We start from the raw sequence: 18,781 nt of genomic DNA, 5'->3' as shown, positions 1-18,781 counted from the left end.
CCCCTGCCCTGCCTGTAGGGCGGTCAGGTGGGACGGGCACCGAGGAACGTACCCCCATTGTGGCACCTGAGGCTCGAGTGCCACCCTCCTATCTGCCTGTCTTCTGCCACTAGAGACCACAAACATCTCCAGGGTCCCCAAGCTGGCGCCAGCCAGACCTTGCACAAGGCAGCTGCTGGGTAAGCGAGTGACTCCACTGAGCCTTGTACCAGACAGCAGCCCACAGTGATGGGCACTGGCACCGTCAGATAGCCGGGTGCCTGTGCTCAGGGCCTACCTGGGCCACCCTGGAGGCTCGGCAAGAAGCCACCTTCCCAGTAGGCCGGGGGCAGGCAGCTCAAAGCCCTGGAGCTGCCTCTGTGGGGGCCGCCGCAAGTGCCAGCCAGCAGGGCCCTAAGGTCAGATGTGAGGGTGGGAGGCCCAAGTGGGGACGACATCCCTGAGACCCTTCCCAGAGGGACTGGCACAGGAGGGAGCGGCTTGGGCACGGTGTGCATCACACTGCTGCCACTCAGGAGGCCAAACCCCACGGCCCAGGACACTCACTCGTGAAGGTCTTCAGAGGAGCCACACCTTGGCCCCTCCTCCGAGTCCCGACCCTCCTCGTGCTCCTTGTCCTCTGCGCTCTCCCCCTTCTGCGACGTGGCCTCGCCATTCACCGGGGCTGAGAGATCTGGGTGGGACAGAGCGGTCACAGGACACTGCTGGGCTCCAGCTGGGAACCCCAGAACCCTTCCCTGTCAAGGACTGGACCAGGGGCCAAGCTGAGCGCCATGGGTGACGCATGCCCATCCACCTGGACCCCAGCACCTGCCATCCAGTTTGCAAGCTCCTGACACGGGATGCTGCAGCCAGCCCAGGCCCCAGCCACACTGGCCTGGAGAACTAGGGGCCCAGGAAATGAGGGAACGTGGGCAGCCCTGATAAAAGCCCACAGCAGCCTGGGAAAGACAAAGGAAGACGAGGTCGGGCACAGGGGCTCACAATCCCAGCACGTGGGAGGCTGAAACAGGCTCACTTGAGCCCAGGAGTTCAAGACTAGCTTGAGCAACATGCCAGCAACCCTGTCTCTACAAAAAATACAAAAATTAGCAGGTCCTGGCCAGGTGCGGTGGCTCACGCCTGTAATCCCAGCACTTTGGGAGGCCGAGGAGGGTGGATCACGAGGTCCAGAGATTGAGACCATCCTGGACAACACAGTGAAACCCTGTCTCTACTGAAAAATAAAAAAAATTATCCAGGTGTGGTGGCGGGCACCTGTAGTCCCAGCTACTTGGGAGGCTGAGGCAGGAGAATGGCATGAACCCAGGAGGCGGAGCTTGCAGTGAGCTGAGATCGCGCCACTGCACTCCAGCCTGGGGGACAGAGCGAGACTCCACCTCAAAAAAAAAAAATTAGCAGGGCGTAGTGGTGTAGGCCTACAATCCCAGCTCCTCAGGAGGTTGAGGTGGGAGGATGACTTGCGTCCAGGAGGTCAAGGTTGCAGTGAGCTGTGATTGTACCACTGCACTCCAGCCTGGCGGACAGAGCGAGACCCCATCTCAGAAAAAAAAGAAAAAAAGACACTAGCCTTCGGCTGCCCCCTGGGCCGCAGAGCCCCATCCCAAGCTCGCCCATCCCAAGCTCGCCCATCCCATCTCCAAAGGGCTGCTCTGAGCACCCGTGATGGGGCCATGCCAGCCCAGTAGCCCCACAGCCAGCAGCCCCAAGGGTCACACCCCGTCTCCTGTCGGCCCACCAGGCAAGCAAGGGCACCTGAGGCCTTTGTCCCCAAGCCTCCACCGACTGCCTCTCTGAACAATGCCCCACTCTTTGCCCCCTCTGCACAGAGCCACCCCCTCTCTGGGCGTCCCGGGGTTGGAGGCAGTGGAGGCATGTGCTGTCATGCACTGTCCCTGTCACCCCTCTGGCGTGAGCCCCAAGTTGCCTGCACGGTAGGACCTGAATGCCCCTCACTGACTGCCCTGGGGATGAACGCCGGGTCTGCACAGAGACCCCAACAGGACATGACACTCTGGCAGGTTTGGGGCAGACAGCAGAGCTGTGCTCCCCTTCTGGAATGTTCTGCAAAGCATCTGTTTCTTCAGCTGAGGAGACCGAGGTTCAGGGCCCACCCCGCCCGCCCCTCACCGGTGCTGGGCTTGTCCTCCGCCTTCTCCTGGGGGGCCTCCTCCCCGGCCAGCTCCTCCCCGGCCAGCTTCTCCTCGGCCTTCTCCTTCTCCGTCCCAGCCTTGTTCGCTTTCTGCACCGCCTCAATCTTTGGGCCGAGGACCCGCGATTTGAGCCGGGTATAGACTTCTGCTGCCTTCTCCATTACATCCTTGTTTGCTTTGTAACGGCGAATCTGGCCACCAAGAGAAGAGGCCTGGCTTACCCAAGTGCAGCGACCCTAGCCCCGGCTCTGAACCCCCGCCCCAGCAATGCGCCCCTCCCACAGCCCCTCCTGGGAGCACAGCTCTGTGCAGCAGGCATTTCTTTTTTTTTTTTTTTTTGAGACAGAGTCTCACTCTGTCACTCAGGCTGGAGTGCAGTGGTGCGATCTCGGCTCACTGCAACCTCCGCCCCCCGGCTTCAAGCGATTCTCCTACCTCAGCCTCCTGAGTAGCTGGGATTACAGGCTCCCGCCACCATGCCTGGCTAATTTTTGTATCTTTAGTACAGATGGGGTTTCACCATGTTGGTCAGGATGGTCTCGATCTCCTGACCTCAGATGATCCACCCACCTCGGCCTCCCAAAGTGCTGGGATTACAGGCATGAGCCACCACACCTGGCAAGCACCGGGCATCTATCCTGCAGCCCACGACCTCCTCACTGACCCAGGGCTGCCCCGACAGGAACCCGCTGGGGGCCTGGGCTCCCGGGCAGGCACCTGCTCCCAGCTCCCCCGCCTGCAACCTGCGCCTCTGGTTCCCACCATACCTTCTTCAAGGTGGCCACCACGTCTGTGTTCTTCTGGAGGATCTGAGAGGTCACCTGCAGGGTTCCCAGCTCCTCTAGGGCATTCAGGCACCTCTTCACGTCCTGCAGGGTGGGGTAGGAGTGAGGGAGACGGCCTGGCCGAGGGATCCCCAGGGGTCCCAGGGCCCCGATGGGCGGAGGAAGACATCCTGGGCTCTCCCTGAGGGGAGCGGAATCTGCAGAACAGCCCTCCCCAGCCCCGTCTGCTTGACGGGGAACTCCAGGGACAGCCAGATACCTGGAGTCCCAGGTACGCGAGGGTTGGTCCTGGGGGCCTCCACGCACCACCTGCCAGGAAAGCTGGGTGCTGCATGTCACGACCAGCTCCCCCAGGGCCCTTGGCCAGGAGACCCCATGCGCTTACTAGCAACCGGAAGAGACTCCTGGCCCACCCACCTGCAGGACCCCGGCTTTGCCTCAGTTTCCCAAGACGTCTAAAGGAGCCCAGCAGGGAGGTGGCAGCGGGGACTGCGTGGCTCACGGGCCCTGAGGGTCTTACCGGGCTGTCGACCTTTAGGGCAAACTTGATCTCACTGTGCAGCTTCTGCAGCTTCTCCTCCACGGAGGGCTCTGGGCCAGGAGAGAGAGCACCGTGTGGGCCCAGGCAGGGCCACAGGGGGCCAGCTGCTCAGGGGCAGGAGCCTGAGAGCCTCTGGAGGAGTTGTCATGGGGGCCCCAGGTCTGCAGGCTCAGCCCCCACCCCTGGAGGCACCGCCGGCCAGGCCGGCCGAGGATGTGCTGAGCACCCTCTCTAGGGACAGGCGGGACAGGCCGGCCATGTGACAGCTGTCCCCATTCCCCTCAGCGAACTCAGTGTGGGCAGTGCTGGGCAGCCAGGCCTCACCTTTCTTCTTCTCTACCTTCCTGTCCATCGAAAAGCCCTCGGACCGCTTCCGGGTCCGCTCCACCTTCACGGGCCTGTGGAGAAGTACCCCCCTCAGTTGGGCCCCGTCACCGGCACCCTGCCACTGAGGGGCTGGCGCCCGAGGTGGTGGACCCAAACCCACTGCAAAGGAAACCTTTGGGAGCTAAGCCGGGAAACGGGAGGTTAGCCGGGAGCTAACCCTGGGAGCTAAGCTGGGAAACGGGAGGCGGGGAGGCCCTGCCACAGCCTAGGCGTAGGGCAGACCAGGGCAGCCACAGGCTCGAGCTGCCCAAAGATACAAGCCTTTTCCCGGGTTCTTATGAAATCCCAGGATTCTTTTCCTCGTTCACGTGGCCAAGGGTTGGCTTTGTCTACCAGAGTCGGCGAGCTAGGAAAAGGCCCTCAAGGGTGACACGCGTGCAGGAGGGAGGCCCATTGCTGAGGCTCGGTGCCATGTGCTACTCTGTACCCCACCACTGCCATACCGGCCTGCAAAATTCTCATGGGCAGGTTTGCCCACCCAAGGCCAGATGCCATTTAGAAAGTGGGCTGGGGGACCAGGCACGGTGGCTCACGCCTGTAATCCCAGCACTTTGGGAGGCTGAGGCGGGGGAATCACGAGGTCAAGAGATCGAGACCATCCTGGCCAACATGGTGAAACCCCGTCTCTACTAAAAATACAAAAAATTAGCCGGGCGTGGTGGGACGCACCTGTAGTCCCAGCTACTTCGGAGGCTGAGCCAGGAGAATTGCTTGAACTCAGGAGGCAGAGGTTGCAGTGAGCTGAGATGGCACCACTGCACTCCAGCCTGGGCGAAAGAGCAAGACTCCGTCTCAAAAAAAACACAAACAAAAACAAAAAAAAATGTGAGCTGGAGCTGGGCGTGGTGGCTCACACTTGTAATCCCAGCACTTTGGGAGGCTGAGGCGGGCGGATCACAAGGTCAGGAGATCGAGACCAGCCTGGTCAACATGGTGAAACCCCGTGTCTACTAAAACAACAAAAATTAGCTGGGCGTGGTGGCATGTGCCTATAATCCCAGCTACTCAGGAGGCTGAGGCAGGAGAATCATTTGAACACGGGAGGCAGAAGTTGCAGTGAGCCGAGACTGCGCCACTGTACTCCAGCCCAGGCGAAAGAGCGAGAGCAAGAGTCTGTCTCAAAAAAAAGAAAAAAAAAAGAAAGTGAGCTGGGAGATGGGCTCTGTCTCCCCACCACAGGGGGACCAAGATGCAAACCCCTAGGCCGGGGTGCAGTTTCTCCCTCCTCCTCTGCTCTGTGGACATTGGGGATGGACTGTTCTCTGGGATGGGTCGTCCTGGGCACTACAGGACGCTCAGCAGCGTCCCCGGCCTCCACCCGCTCCATGCCAGGAGCACCCCCAAGTCATGACAACCACAGATGTCCCCGGACTTGGCCCAGTGTCTCTGGAGGCGGGATCACCCCGGTGGAGACCCCTGGGCTGGGCAAAGATCCCGCTCCCGCAGCAGCGATTCCTACACAGCCCACACAACCCGAGGACCAGGAACTTCAACTGGGTCCTGCTCCAAGGCTGAACTCAGAGGTGGGGCTGCCCCTGTGAGAGGTGAGGGTTGCAGGGTGATGCGGGTGCGGGGCCCCCGGGGTGTGCAGGGGGTGGAGCAGGGCTCACTTGGCTTGTGGCTTCTCCTCGGGTCGCGCTCTCTTCTCCTTCTGGCCAGGTTTCCTGGCGGGCTCTGTGCTTGAGGACTGCAGCTTCTTCGCTGATTTCTTGGCCTACAGCAGTCAGGAAGGGCGTGTTGGAGCAGCGGGAAGAGGGGATTACCCAGACCCCTAGCCCATCCCACTACTAGGAGACGAAGCTCGACCCTTTCTGCCACCTTCCACACTGCTTGAAGGTGCTGGGGCAGGATGGGAGGGGAGGGAGGACCCAGTGTCCGGTCCTGAGTGGATCGTGGGGTTCTTGGAGCCCAGGCCCCATCCAGCGGAGGAGCAGCCCCCTGCACTCCTCGTGCCCAGCAGCCCTGGGCTGTGGCTGGAACACCTCCTGCACCAGGAGTTCGGTGCCCTTTCTGTGACGAAAGGAGTGACAGAGAGAACACGGTGCTATTCCTGCTTTCCCCAACAAAGGCAGGCCTGGCCGAGCGGCACCAGCACGTGGGCTCCAGGCTCTCAGTCTAGGTCAGACTCTCTGGATTCAGGCAACACTGCCTGAATCTCCACAAGGGTAGAGGGCGTGACAGGGCCCGCAGCACCACACATGGTATAGGAGAGGCCTGACAGTCACCACCCTAGGAGGCCTCCTACCTGCTCCCACGCTCACCTGCAAGCTGCACTCCATGGCAGCCAGAGGGCACCTGAGAACACCCAAGTGAGGGCCTGTCCCTGCCCTGTCCAGTGCCCTCCATGGCTCCCACCTCCCTCAGGGTCAAAGCCCAAATCCTCCCTGCAGCCCACATGGCCCTGCCCGGCCTGCCCTGTCCCTTCTCCACCCTCCCCTTTTCCCTCTCCCTTCCTCCCTCCGCTCCAGCCGCAGAGGCCACCTCGTGTTCCTCCAGCACGCCAGGCGCAGTCCTCTGGGCCTCCGTGTGAGCTGCTTCTCTTGCCTAGAATGTGTCCCCTCCCAGGAGTCTTCATAGATCCCCTCACTTCATTCGGAGCCTTTTTTTTTTTTGAGACAGAGTCTTGCTCTCTATAGTCCAGGCTGGAGTGCAGTGGCACAATCTTGGCTCACTGCAACCTCCGCTTCCCAGGTTCACGCCATTCTCCTGACTCAGCCTCCTGAGTGGCTGGGACTACAGGTGCCTGCCACAACGCCTGGCTAATTTTTTTGCATTTTTGGTAGAGACAGGGTTTCACTGTGTTAGCCAGGCTGGTCTCGATCTCCTGACCTCGTGATCCGCCCGCCTCGGCCTCCCAGAGTGCTGGGATTACAGGCGTGAGCCACTGCGCCCAGCCCATTCGGAGCCTTTTACTTAAACCCAAACACAAGCCTTTGGAGTCTACTCACACCTTCAGGGTCTACCCTATTTAAAAGAGAAACCCCCTACCCCACTTTACCCTTCTCCTCAGCACCAAAAACTCTGGACAGCACGCACTACCCTCATGTCATCTGTACAGCTCCTCCTTCCCTTGTTTTGAGACAGGGTCTTGCTCTGTGGCCCAGGCTGGAGTGCAGTGGATTGATGACAGCTCACTGCAGCCTCCAACTCCTGGGCTCAAGCAATTCCCCCGCCTCAGCCTCCTGAGCAGCTGGGACTATACAGGCGCACACCACCATGCCCAGCTAATTTTTCAAGGTTTTTATATAGATGGGGTCTCTCTATCTTGCCCAGGCTGGTCTCAAACTGGGCTCAAGTAATCGTCCCACCTCAGCTGCCCAAAGTGCTAGGATAACAGGCGTGAGCCACCATGCCCGGCGCCCTCCCTCCCGTGAATGTCCCCTTCTCCAGGGCAGGAGTTTCTGCGCCCACGCACTGCTTTCCTGATGTGTCCCGGAACCTGGGATACTGCCTTGTACCTAGCAGATGCTCGATAAACGTGTAGAGTGAAGGTGGGACTCCCGGCGCCCTCCCAGCTCACCTCTCTCTCTAGCTCGGCCTCGGGCTCTGAGTCAGAGGAGGACGGGGGACCCCGGCCCCGGCCCTTGCGTCCCCGCTTCTTGACGGGCTCATCGTCCTCCCTGAGCTCATCCCCGCTGCTGCCGCCGCTGCCCCGTTCAGCCTCCCCGCGCTCGGCCCGCTCGCGCCTCCGCTCCTTCTCCTCCTTCTCCTGCTCCCGCAGGCGCCGCAGCTCCTCCTCCTGCTCTCGCCGCCGCCGGGCCTCCAGCTCGCGCCTCCGCGCCTCGTCCCGCCGCTTCCACTCACTGATGCGGTCCACATCGTCGCTGTCACTGGAGGCGGAGGGGGCGGTTGGGGACCTCCGTCCCTCCCTCGGGAGCCTGCCCTGCCCCTCAGCCGATGGAGGTGCCGCCAGAGGGGACCCCAGCCCCAGCACCCACCTATCACTGCTGGAGCTGGACGGAGGCCGTTCAGGTTTCGGTTTCCGCCCTCGCGGCTTCGGGGGAGGCTTCTCGGCTACAGGAAGAGGAGGAGGGGGTGACCTTCCCTTCCAGGGCTCCAAGGTGACCAGGGGACTGCCTGGGAGCGCCCCGGCAGGGGCCAGGCCAAGAGATGTGCGAGCACGAGGGCCCTACCTGGCTTCCTGCCCCTCGGAGGCTTCTTCACAGACACATCGGAGTCGGAGGAGGAGGAGGAAGAGGAGGAGGACGACGCCGACCGCGCCATGGCCACCGGCTCAGGCTTGGCCCCGTCCGAATCTGCCTTGGAGTCAGAGTCAGAGGCTGACGGCGCCTTCTGGGGAGAAGCAGGGACAGGCGTGAGCATCAGGAGCCCCACCGTGAGAAGCGGGGCGCGCCAGGCCAGAGGAGGCTCCTGCACCCCCCGCGGCTGCCAAGCTCTGCAGGCCTCGGCTCAGGGCTCCGAATCCCCTCCGACCCACAAAACCCACCTCCACCCCAAGTGAAAACCGGGATCCCAGGCGGCCCTGGGGCAGCTGCTGGGCCCTTCCTTCCACCTCATATTCCTCAGTGAAGCGGGTACATCAGAACCCCGGGTTTCCCACTGGGAACATCTTTTCTTTGTGCAAAATCTTGTGTGGAGGCCACATCAGACAAGCTGCTGTGCTCTACCGTCTCCACCCGAGTACCCTGCCAAACACACACGCCACACACACACACCACACACACAGACAACACACACACACACCACACACACACACGACATACACACCACACACACACACCACAGACACAGATAACACACACACAGACAACACACACACCACACACACAGACAACACACACACACAGACACCACACACACCACACACACAGACAACACACACACAGACAACACACACACCACACACAGACAACACACACAGACAACACACACACCAGATACCACACACAGATAACACACACCACACCACACACACCGCAGACACCACACACCACACACACAGACAATACACATCACACACACCGCACACAGACACACACCACACAGACACCACACAGACACCACACACACCACACAGATACCACACACACACAGATACACACACCACACACACCGCAGACAACACACACACAGACACCACATACACACACAACACACACACCACACACACAGACAATGCAGACAACACACACACCACAGATACCACACACCACACACACACAGATAACACACCACACCACACACACCGCACAGACACACACATCACAGACACCACACACAGACAACACACACACCACACACAGACACCACACACAGACAACACAGACACCACACACACCACACACAGACACCACACACACCACACAGACAACACACATCACACACACACAGGTAACACCACACCACACCACACACACACACCACACACAGACACACACCACACACACACACCACAGATAACACCACACACCACAGACAACACACACACCACACAGATAACACACACCACACACACACAGACCACAAACCACACAGACCACACACACACCACACACACAGACACACCACACACAGACACACCACACACACAGACAACACATACACCACACGAACAGAGACAACACATACACCACACAGATACACACCACACACACACCACACACAGACAACACACAACACACACAGATAACACACCATATACACCACACACAGACACACACACCACACAGATAACACACACCACTCACACCACACAGACACACGCACCACACAGATAACACACCACACCACTCACACAGACACACACACCACACAGATAACACACACCACACAGATAACACACCACACACACCACACAGACAACACACACACCACACAGACACCACACACACAGCCACCAAACACACCACACACACAGACACACACACCAGACACCACACACACAGCCACCAAACACACCACACACACAGACAACACACACACCACACAGATAACACACACCACACACCAGATAACACACACACCAGACACACCACACACACACCAGATAACACACACCACACACAGACAACACACACCACACACAAACACACACACCACACAGACACACCACACAGATACACACTACACACACCACGCAGACACACAACACACATAACACACACACACCCCAGACACACACACCACACACAGACACAGACACCACACAGACAACACGCACACACCACAGACACCACAGATAACACACCACACAGATACACCACACACACACAGATAACACACACCACACACACAGACAACACACACACCACACACCGCAGACAACACACACAGTTCACACCACACACACACCAGACACCACACACACAGATACCACACATGCACAGACAACACACACCACACATACAGACACACACACCCCACACCACACACCGCAGACACACACACACCACAGACAACACACACCACACACACACCACACAGACAACACACACACCACACAGACAACACACACGTACCACACATACACAAATAACACATACCACACACAGCACACACCACACACACCAGATAAAACCACACACACAACACACACAGATAACACACACTACACACACGACACCACAGACCCCACACACATACACACTACATACACCCCCACACACTACACACATCACACACAGACAACACACACACCACACACACGCCCCACAGACAACACGCACCACACAGACAACATGCACACCACACACACAGACAATACACACACACCACACAGACAACACACACACAGACAACACACCACACACAGATAACACATATACCGTACACACACACCACAGACACCACACACACAGGTAACACACAGCAGACACCATACACACAGATAACACACCACACACACACCAGACAACACACACACCACACAAACACATACACACCACACACACACCATACACACAACACATATACACCACACCCAACAGACACCAGACAACACACACCACACACACCACACAGACACAGACACACCACAGACACATACCACACACACACCACACACAACACACACACCACACACAAACACACACAACAGATACACAGATAACACACACATAACACACATACCATAAGTACAACACATACACACCACAGACACACCACACAGACAACACACACACCAGACACACACCACACAGACAACACACACACCACACAGATAACACACCACAGACACCACACAAACACACATACCACACACAACACAGATACAGATAACATACACAGATAACACACCATACACACAACACACACACAGATAACACACCACACACAGATACACTACACACACAGATACACAGGTAACACACATATCATACACACAACACACAGATAACACACACACCATACACACAACACAACACACAGATAACACACATACCACACACACACACCAGACACCACACACACAGACATCACACACAACACACAGATAACACACATACCATACGCACACACCACACAGACACCAAACACATACAGACCATATACCAGACACACAGCACACACACACACAGACAACACACATACACCATACGCAGACAACACACACAACACACACACCACACACATTACACAAACAACAGACAACACACACACCACACAGGTAACACACATACCAGACACACACCACAGACAACACACACCACACACACAGATAACACATACCACACACACACACACAGATAACATACACACAGTTAACACACATACCATACACACACCAAACACACAGACAACACAAAACAGACACCACACACAACACACATACCATACAACACAGACAACACACACACCACACAAACCACACACACACCACAAAGATAACACAAACAAAAACACACAAACACATACCACACAACCGCACACACAGATAACACAGACAACACACACACCACAAAGACACATATCACACACACACCACACATAACACACCCACCAAACACACACCAGACACACCATACACACAGACACACTAGACACACAAACACCAGACAACAGACAACACACATACCACACCACACACATACCACACACCACACACAGACAACACACATACCATACACACACAACACACAGACCAGACAACACACACACAAAAAAAACACACACCATACACACAGACAACACACATACCACACAAACCATACACACGGACACACCAGACACACAAACACACACAACACAGGCACCACACACACAGATACAAACACTATACGCATACAGCAAAACATAATGCAACACACACAGACACACACACGGACACAGACACACAGACACATGAACACACTGCACACAGGGACACACATGCACACACACAGGCACCACATATACTCACATGGGAACACAGAGGCACAACACACAGACACAGAGGAGAGGCACAGCACACACACACACAGGCACAGGGACACAGGCACCAGAAACACACAGGCACATGCACACACGACACACACATCACACATGCACAATCTCCACACACACTGCACACATACACATGTACATGGTCACAAACATGCATACACACAAGTACTCACACACATGCACGTGGACACACGTGCACAGAGACAGAACACACACACACAATCCGCTCATATATGCACCGGCACACACCTCTCTCTCCTCTCCTCTCTTCTCTCTCCCTCTCTCACTCTCCCTCTCTCTCCCTCTCTTCTCTCAACCTCTCACTCACTCTCTCCCTCTCGCTCTCTCCCTCTCTCTTCTCTCTCCCTCTCGCTCTCTCATTCTCTCGCTCTCTCTCACTCTCATTCAGGCGCATCAGGACTGCTTCACTCCCTTCTGATGCCAACATCCCAGAATGCCCCTTTCCAAACCGGACGGAGGACTCCTGGAGGCAGTGCAGCCATAACGAGGTGCCACGCTCTGGGCAGACGCGGTCCCCTGGGGTACCCTGCAGTCTGTGTCCCACCCCCTCCAGAAATGGCCCACCCCTGCCCTGGGGACAGTGCTGGAGACCACAGAGGTGCCCCATGAGTGGGCACGGGAAACAAAGTCAAGTGCACGCTACCTTTTTTGTCCGTCCCCCTAGGGGGCCCCTCCGCGGCGCCCGGACCACTGCTTTCTTCTCAGGTGTGAAGTCCTGGGGGAGAGAAGTGAGCTAAACTGGGGCCCACTGGCAGCCACCGCACTTCCCTGCCCTCCCAAGGAGCCACCAGCCTACCTGGTCGCTGGTCTTCTCCGACTCAGACGAGCTTTCCGAGTTCTCCTCTTCAGATGGGGACATGCTGGCCTGATCCAGGTCGCTGGAGGCCTTTCGGGCTCGTTTCGAGACCGACATCTGGAAGGGGAACCGCCTGAATGCTCAGTGACGGGAAGGCCGGGCTCCTGGCAGGAAGCCCCCAGCTGACTGCCCACTGCCCACGAGAGCTGAGCTCTGGAACCTCTCTGGAGGGCCAGGAACCCTGTGAGAACTTGATCAAACCAGGGATCTTGAACCTTGAGGACATTATGCTTGGTGAAAGAAGCCAGTCACAAAAAGACAAACTCTTATAGGAGGTCCCTAGGGCTATCAGACTCACAGAGACAGAAAGTAGGATGGGGGGCACCAGGGCTGTGGAGGGAGGTGGGAGTGAGTGTTTCATGGGACAGCATTTCAGCTTGGGAAGACGAGAAAGTTCTGGAGATGACAGTGGTGATGGTTGCACAATCATGTGAATGTGCTTAATGCTGCTGAACAGGGCACTTAAAAATGGCTAATTCTGGGGCCGGGCACGGTGGCTCACGCTTGTAATCCCAGCACTTTGGGAGGCCGAGGCGGGCGGATCACGAGGTCAGGAGATTGAGACCATGGTGAAACCCCGTCTCTACTAAAAATACAAAAAATTAGCCGGGCGTGGTGGCGGGCGCCTGTAGTCCCAGCTACTAGGAGAGGCTGAGGCAGGAGAATGGCGTGAACCCGGGAGGCGGAGCTTGCAGTGAGCCGAGATCACACCACTGCACTCTAGCCTGGGCAACAGAGCGAGACTCTGTCTCAAAAAAAAAAAAAAAAAGAAAATGGCTAATTCTGGCAGGGCGCGGTGGCTCACACCTGTAATCCCAGCACTTTGGGAGGCTGAGGCGGGCAGATCACCTGAGGTCGAGAATTTGAGACCAGCCTGACCAACATGGAAAAAGCCTGTCTCTACTGAAAATACAAAATTAGCTGGGTGTGGTGGCTCATGCCTGTAATCCCAGCTACTAAGGAGGCTGAGGCAGAAGAATCGCTTGAACCCGGGAGGCGGAGGTTGCAGTGAGCTGAGATCACTCCATCTCACTCCAGCCTGGGCAACAAAAGTGAAGATCCATCCCCACTCCAAAAAAAAAAGAGAGAAAAAAAAGAAATAATCCTAGCTTGGCTCAGAAACCCCTCATATACTACAGGTATTTTTTTCTAAATTCTCTATGTTCTTTGCATTTTCCAAGTTATCTACTATAAATATGGTTTATCATTTTAGAATCAAAAAATAATACAAAGTACAAGTGACTTTATCAAAAGAATTTGTTGCTAGAATCTGGTCCTTTGTTTCTACACCCAAATAGTGAGAAGTGGTCAAAAGGCAGGACAGAGAATATACCCAGGAGAATGGAACACACACATCTACACAAAACCCTGTACAGAAACGTTCACGGCAGCCTGATCTGGAATGGCCCAAAAGTGGAAACAACCCAAATGGCCAGCGACATGTGGATCACCACACCGTGTTCCCTCCACACACCAGAATCTGACCCAGCCAGGAAAAGGAAGGGAGGCTGCTGGGCACGGTGGCTCATCACACCTGTCATCCCAGCACTCTGGGAGGCCGAGGCGCGCTGATCAGGTGGTCAGGAGTTTGAGACCAGCCTGGCCAACATGGAGAAACCCCATCTCCGCTAAAAATACAAAATTAGCCGGACGTGGTAGCGGGCCCCTGTAATCCCAGCTACTCAGGAGGCTGAGGCAAAAGAATTGCTTGAACCCGGGAGGTGGAGGATGCAGTGAGCAGAGATCATGCCACTGCACTCCAGCCTAGGCGACAGAACTAGACTCCGTCTCAAAATAAATAAATAAATAAATAAAACAAATGGAGCTGACCCAGGCTGCAGCACGGATGCTCCCTGAGGACGTCACGCTTGGTGAAGGCAGGCAGACACAAAGGCCATGCAGTGTGTGATCCCATTTCTATGAAATGTCCAGGACAGGCCCCTCCACAGAGGCAGGAAGGGGATGTGTGGGTGCCAGGGGCCAGCGGAGGGGCTGCGGAGGATCAGCTGATGGGGACCAGGTTTCTTTTTGGGGTGACGGAAATCTGGAATAATGGTAATGGTTGCAGAATTCCGTGAACACACTAAAAACCACTGAGGTGTATATTCTCGAAAGATGAATCTCATGATGTATGGACTGTAACTCAATTTTTAAAAAATGCATACTGAAAAAACAATTATATTAAAGAAAGGCACCAGGCCAGGCACCATGGCTAACATCTGTAATCCCAGCACTTCGGGAGGCCAAAGCGGGCAGATCATGAGGTCAGGAGATCAAGACCAGCCTGGCCAACATGATGAAACCCTGTCTCTACTAAAATACGAAAAATTAGCCAGGCGTGGTGGTGGATGCCTGTAATCTCAGCTACTTCAGAGGCTGAGGCAGGGGAATCGCTTGAACCCAGGAGGCGGAGATTGCAGTGAGCTGAGATCGTGCCACTGCACTCCAGCCTGGCAACAGAATGAGACTCCATCTCAAAAAAAAAAAAAATTAGCCGGGTGTGGGTGTGGTGGCGGCGGTGCCCATATTCCCAGCTACTGGGGAGGCTCAGGCAGGATAATTGCTGGAACCCAGTGACAGAGGGTGCAGTGAGCCAAGATCGTGCCACTGCATTCCCGTCTGGGTGACAGAGGGAACTCCATCTCAAAAAAAAAAAAAAAAGAAAAGAAAGGTGGCCAGGTGCAGTGGCTCAAGACTGTGATCCCAGTACTTTGAGACCGAGGCAGGCAGATCACCTGACGTCAGGAGTTCAAGACCAACCTGGGCAACCTGGTGAATCCCCGTCTCTAATTAAAAATACAAAACTTAGCCAAGCACGGTGGCGGGTGCCTGTAATCCCAGCTACTAGGGAGGCTGAGGCAGAAGAATTGCTTGAACCTCAGAGGCGGAGGTTGCAGCGAGCCGAGATCACGCCACTGCATTCCAGCCTGGGCGAAAAAAAAAAAAAAAAAAAAAGGCAGGGGAGGGAGAGCAAGCTGCCAGGCAAGACATCAGGGCGAGGGGATGAAGGGCCAGCCCGCCTTGGTCCTCCCCTACCTTTAGTGCAGGCGTCTTCCTCTTCAGGCCACTGTTGTCGCTACTCTTGTCTGAGTCCGAGTCGCTCTCCATCCTGTCGCTGGCGGCTGTGGCGGTTACCGCTGTAACGGCCATGACCCCCCGGTCCTCGTCATCCTCGTCAGCGTCACTGCCGCCGGCAGGGTTGGCCTCGGGGGCCTCGCTGTCGGAGGAGCTCACCGGCTGTGGGAGTCGGGGCAGAGAATGCGCGTCATCACCAGTCGTGGGTGGATTTCCCCATCAGGACTGTGACCCAGAGGATGGCAACCACACGCGGGATCCTGAATGTCAGGCATGTTGCCTCCTGGCTTTATAAATGGGGAAACCGAGGCCCAAAAGGGCCAGAGAACAAAGGCAGGAGAGTGAGATGGATTCGTGTATGGTGGGCACTAGGGTCGGGCCACGGGCTTCAGAGTTAAACCTGGGTCAAGTGACTTCAACCTCTCTGTGCCTCACTGACCAGTTCTGGGCAATAGGGATGGCTCAGTTTTGACCTCAGAGGCCTGTGACCAGGAAAGCATAGAAGTGGGAGGTGGAACACCTAAGGCAGTGCTGAGACCATGCCAAGAGGTCCAGAAATGGTTGCCTTGGCCGGGCGCGGAGGCTCACGCCTGTAATCCCAGCACTTTGGGAGGCTGCGGCAGGCAGATCACCTGAGGTCAGGTGTTTGAGACCAGCCTGGCCAACATGGCAAAACCCTGTCTCTACTAAAATACAAAAATTAGATGGGTGTGGTGGCGGGCGCCTGTAATCCCAGCTACTCAGGGGGCCGAGGCAGGAGAATCACTTGAACCCGCGAGGTGGAGGTTGCAGTGAGCCGAGATCACGCCACTGCACTCCAGCCTGGGCAACAGAGTGAGACTCTGTCTCAAAAAAATAAAAAAAGAGGCCGGGCGCGGTGGCTCACGCTTGTAATCCCAGCACTTTGGGAGGCCGAGGCGGGTGGATCACCAGGTCAGGAGATCGAGACCACGGTGAAACCCCGTCTCTACTAAAAATACAAAAAATTAGCCGGGCGTGGTGGCGGGCGCCTGTAGTCCCAGCTACTCGGAAAGGCTGAGGCAGGAGAATGGCGTGAACCCGGGAGGCGGAGCTTGCAGTGAGCCGAGATTGCGCCACTGCACTCCAGCCTGGGCAACAGAGCGAGACACCGTCTCAAAAAAAATAAATAAATAAAAATAAAAATAAATAAAAAAAGAAAAGAAATGGTTGCCTTTTTTTTTTTTTTTTTTAAGTCATTCAATTATCAGGAGGAGGAAGCCAAGCTAGGACAAGACCTCTGGGCTTCTACCGTCCAGGCATTGCTATTTCTCCTACACTCAAAATGCCCGCTCAGGCAGTGACAGCCGCAGAAATCACAAACACCTATCTGATGCTTCTTATGTGCCAGGCACGTGACCGGGTCACACACTCAGCCAACGTTTGCTGAGCAGTCGTGAGTGTCGGGCACTGGGCCGGTGGCATCAAGAACACAGAAGTGACCATGGCATCTCCCTTGCCCCGGGAGCTGGTTTTCTAGAGGGAGACCCTGAACATTGCCATATAAATATAGACAATTCCAAATCGTGATGACAGGCAGGAAGAAAACACGGGCGTATGGTTGTGAGGATTCAGAGAGGAGTAGGGCTGGTGGCTCACGCCTGTAATCCCAGCATTTTGCAAGGCCAAGGCAGAAGGATCACTTGAGCCCAGGAGTTCAAGACCAGCCTGGACAACATGGCGAAACCCCCTCTCTACAAAAGATACATTAGTGAGGTGTGGTGGTGCGGGCCTGTGGTCCCAGCTGCTTAAGGGGCTGAGGCGGGAGGATCACTTCAGCCCAGGAGGCAGAGGTTGCAGTGAGCTGTGATCACACCACTGCACTCCAGACTGAGTGACAGAGTAAGACCCTATTTGTAAAAGAGAGAGAACCCGGGTGCGGTGGCTCACGCCTGTAATCCCAGCACTTTAGGAGGCCAAGGTGGGTGAAACATGAGGTCAGGAGTTTAAGACCTGCCTGGCCAAGACAGTGAAACCCTGTCTCTACTAAAAATACAAAAAAAATTAGCCAGGCGTGGTGGCGGGCGCCTGTAATCCCAGCTACTCGGGAGGCTGAGGCAGAGAATTGCTTGAACCTAGGAAGCGGAGGTTGCAGTGAGCCAAGATCACACCACTGCACTCCTGCCTGGGCGACAGAGCGAGACTCCATCTCAAAAAAAAAAGAGAGGGTGAGAGAGGAGAGTGTTTAGCACTGGGTGATCGAGGAGGACCCTCGGAGGATGTGACATTTTCACAGAGGAGTCGTCAGAAGCATGGGAAGGGGTAGGAGCTAGCCGCATTCCAGAGAGCAGGAATGGCACCCATGAAGGTCCCCTTGGGAACCGGAAGAAGCTGACGTATACCCATAAGGGGCACAGAGAAGCGGGTGGAGGTGGTGAAGAGGAGGATGAAGAGTTAGGCCGTGGGTGGCTCATGTTTGTGGGAAGAAAATGTATGAGCGCCAGGTGTATTTTTTGTATTTTTAGTAGAGACAGGGTTTCACCATGTTGACCAGAATGATCTCAATCTCTTGACCACGTGATCCGCCTGCCTCAGCCTCCCAAAGTGCTGGGATTACAGGTGT

General features: G+C 56.0%; 1 protein-coding gene across 5 annotated transcripts in view; it reads right to left on the bottom strand.

Moving 5' to 3' along the window:
- Positions 1-18,781, bottom strand: part of HDGFL2 (HDGF like 2) — a 34,800-nt gene that overhangs the window by 342 nt on the left and 15,677 nt on the right. For 3 of the 5 annotated variants that reach the window (XM_055249605.2, XM_055249606.2, XM_055249604.2), the window contains exons 4-15: positions 16,162-16,362; positions 13,066-13,182; positions 12,913-12,984; positions 8,000-8,159; positions 7,805-7,880; positions 7,387-7,696; positions 5,477-5,580; positions 3,804-3,877; positions 3,459-3,529; positions 2,921-3,022; positions 2,131-2,344; positions 547-673 (exon numbers count right to left, since the gene is read on the bottom strand). In XM_055249605.2, the coding sequence (XP_055105580.2) occupies positions 547-673; positions 2,131-2,344; positions 2,921-3,022; positions 3,459-3,529; positions 3,804-3,877; positions 5,477-5,580; positions 7,387-7,696; positions 7,805-7,880; positions 8,000-8,159; positions 12,913-12,984; positions 13,066-13,182; positions 16,162-16,362 (1,628 nt within the window). The remainder of the gene's footprint in view (positions 1-546; positions 674-2,130; positions 2,345-2,920; positions 3,023-3,458; positions 3,530-3,803; positions 3,878-5,476; positions 5,581-7,386; positions 7,697-7,804; positions 7,881-7,999; positions 8,160-12,912; positions 12,985-13,065; positions 13,183-16,161; positions 16,363-18,781) is intronic. The other 2 variants (XM_063620747.1, XM_055249607.2) reach the window with 1 other exon arrangement.

This window comes from Symphalangus syndactylus, chromosome 17, assembly GCF_028878055.3.
Source record: "Symphalangus syndactylus isolate Jambi chromosome 17, NHGRI_mSymSyn1-v2.1_pri, whole genome shotgun sequence".
Classification (NCBI taxonomy): Eukaryota; Metazoa; Chordata; class Mammalia; order Primates; family Hylobatidae; genus Symphalangus; species Symphalangus syndactylus.
Note: the sequence above shows the minus strand (reverse complement) of the source record. Positions and strands in the feature narration are given on the sequence as shown.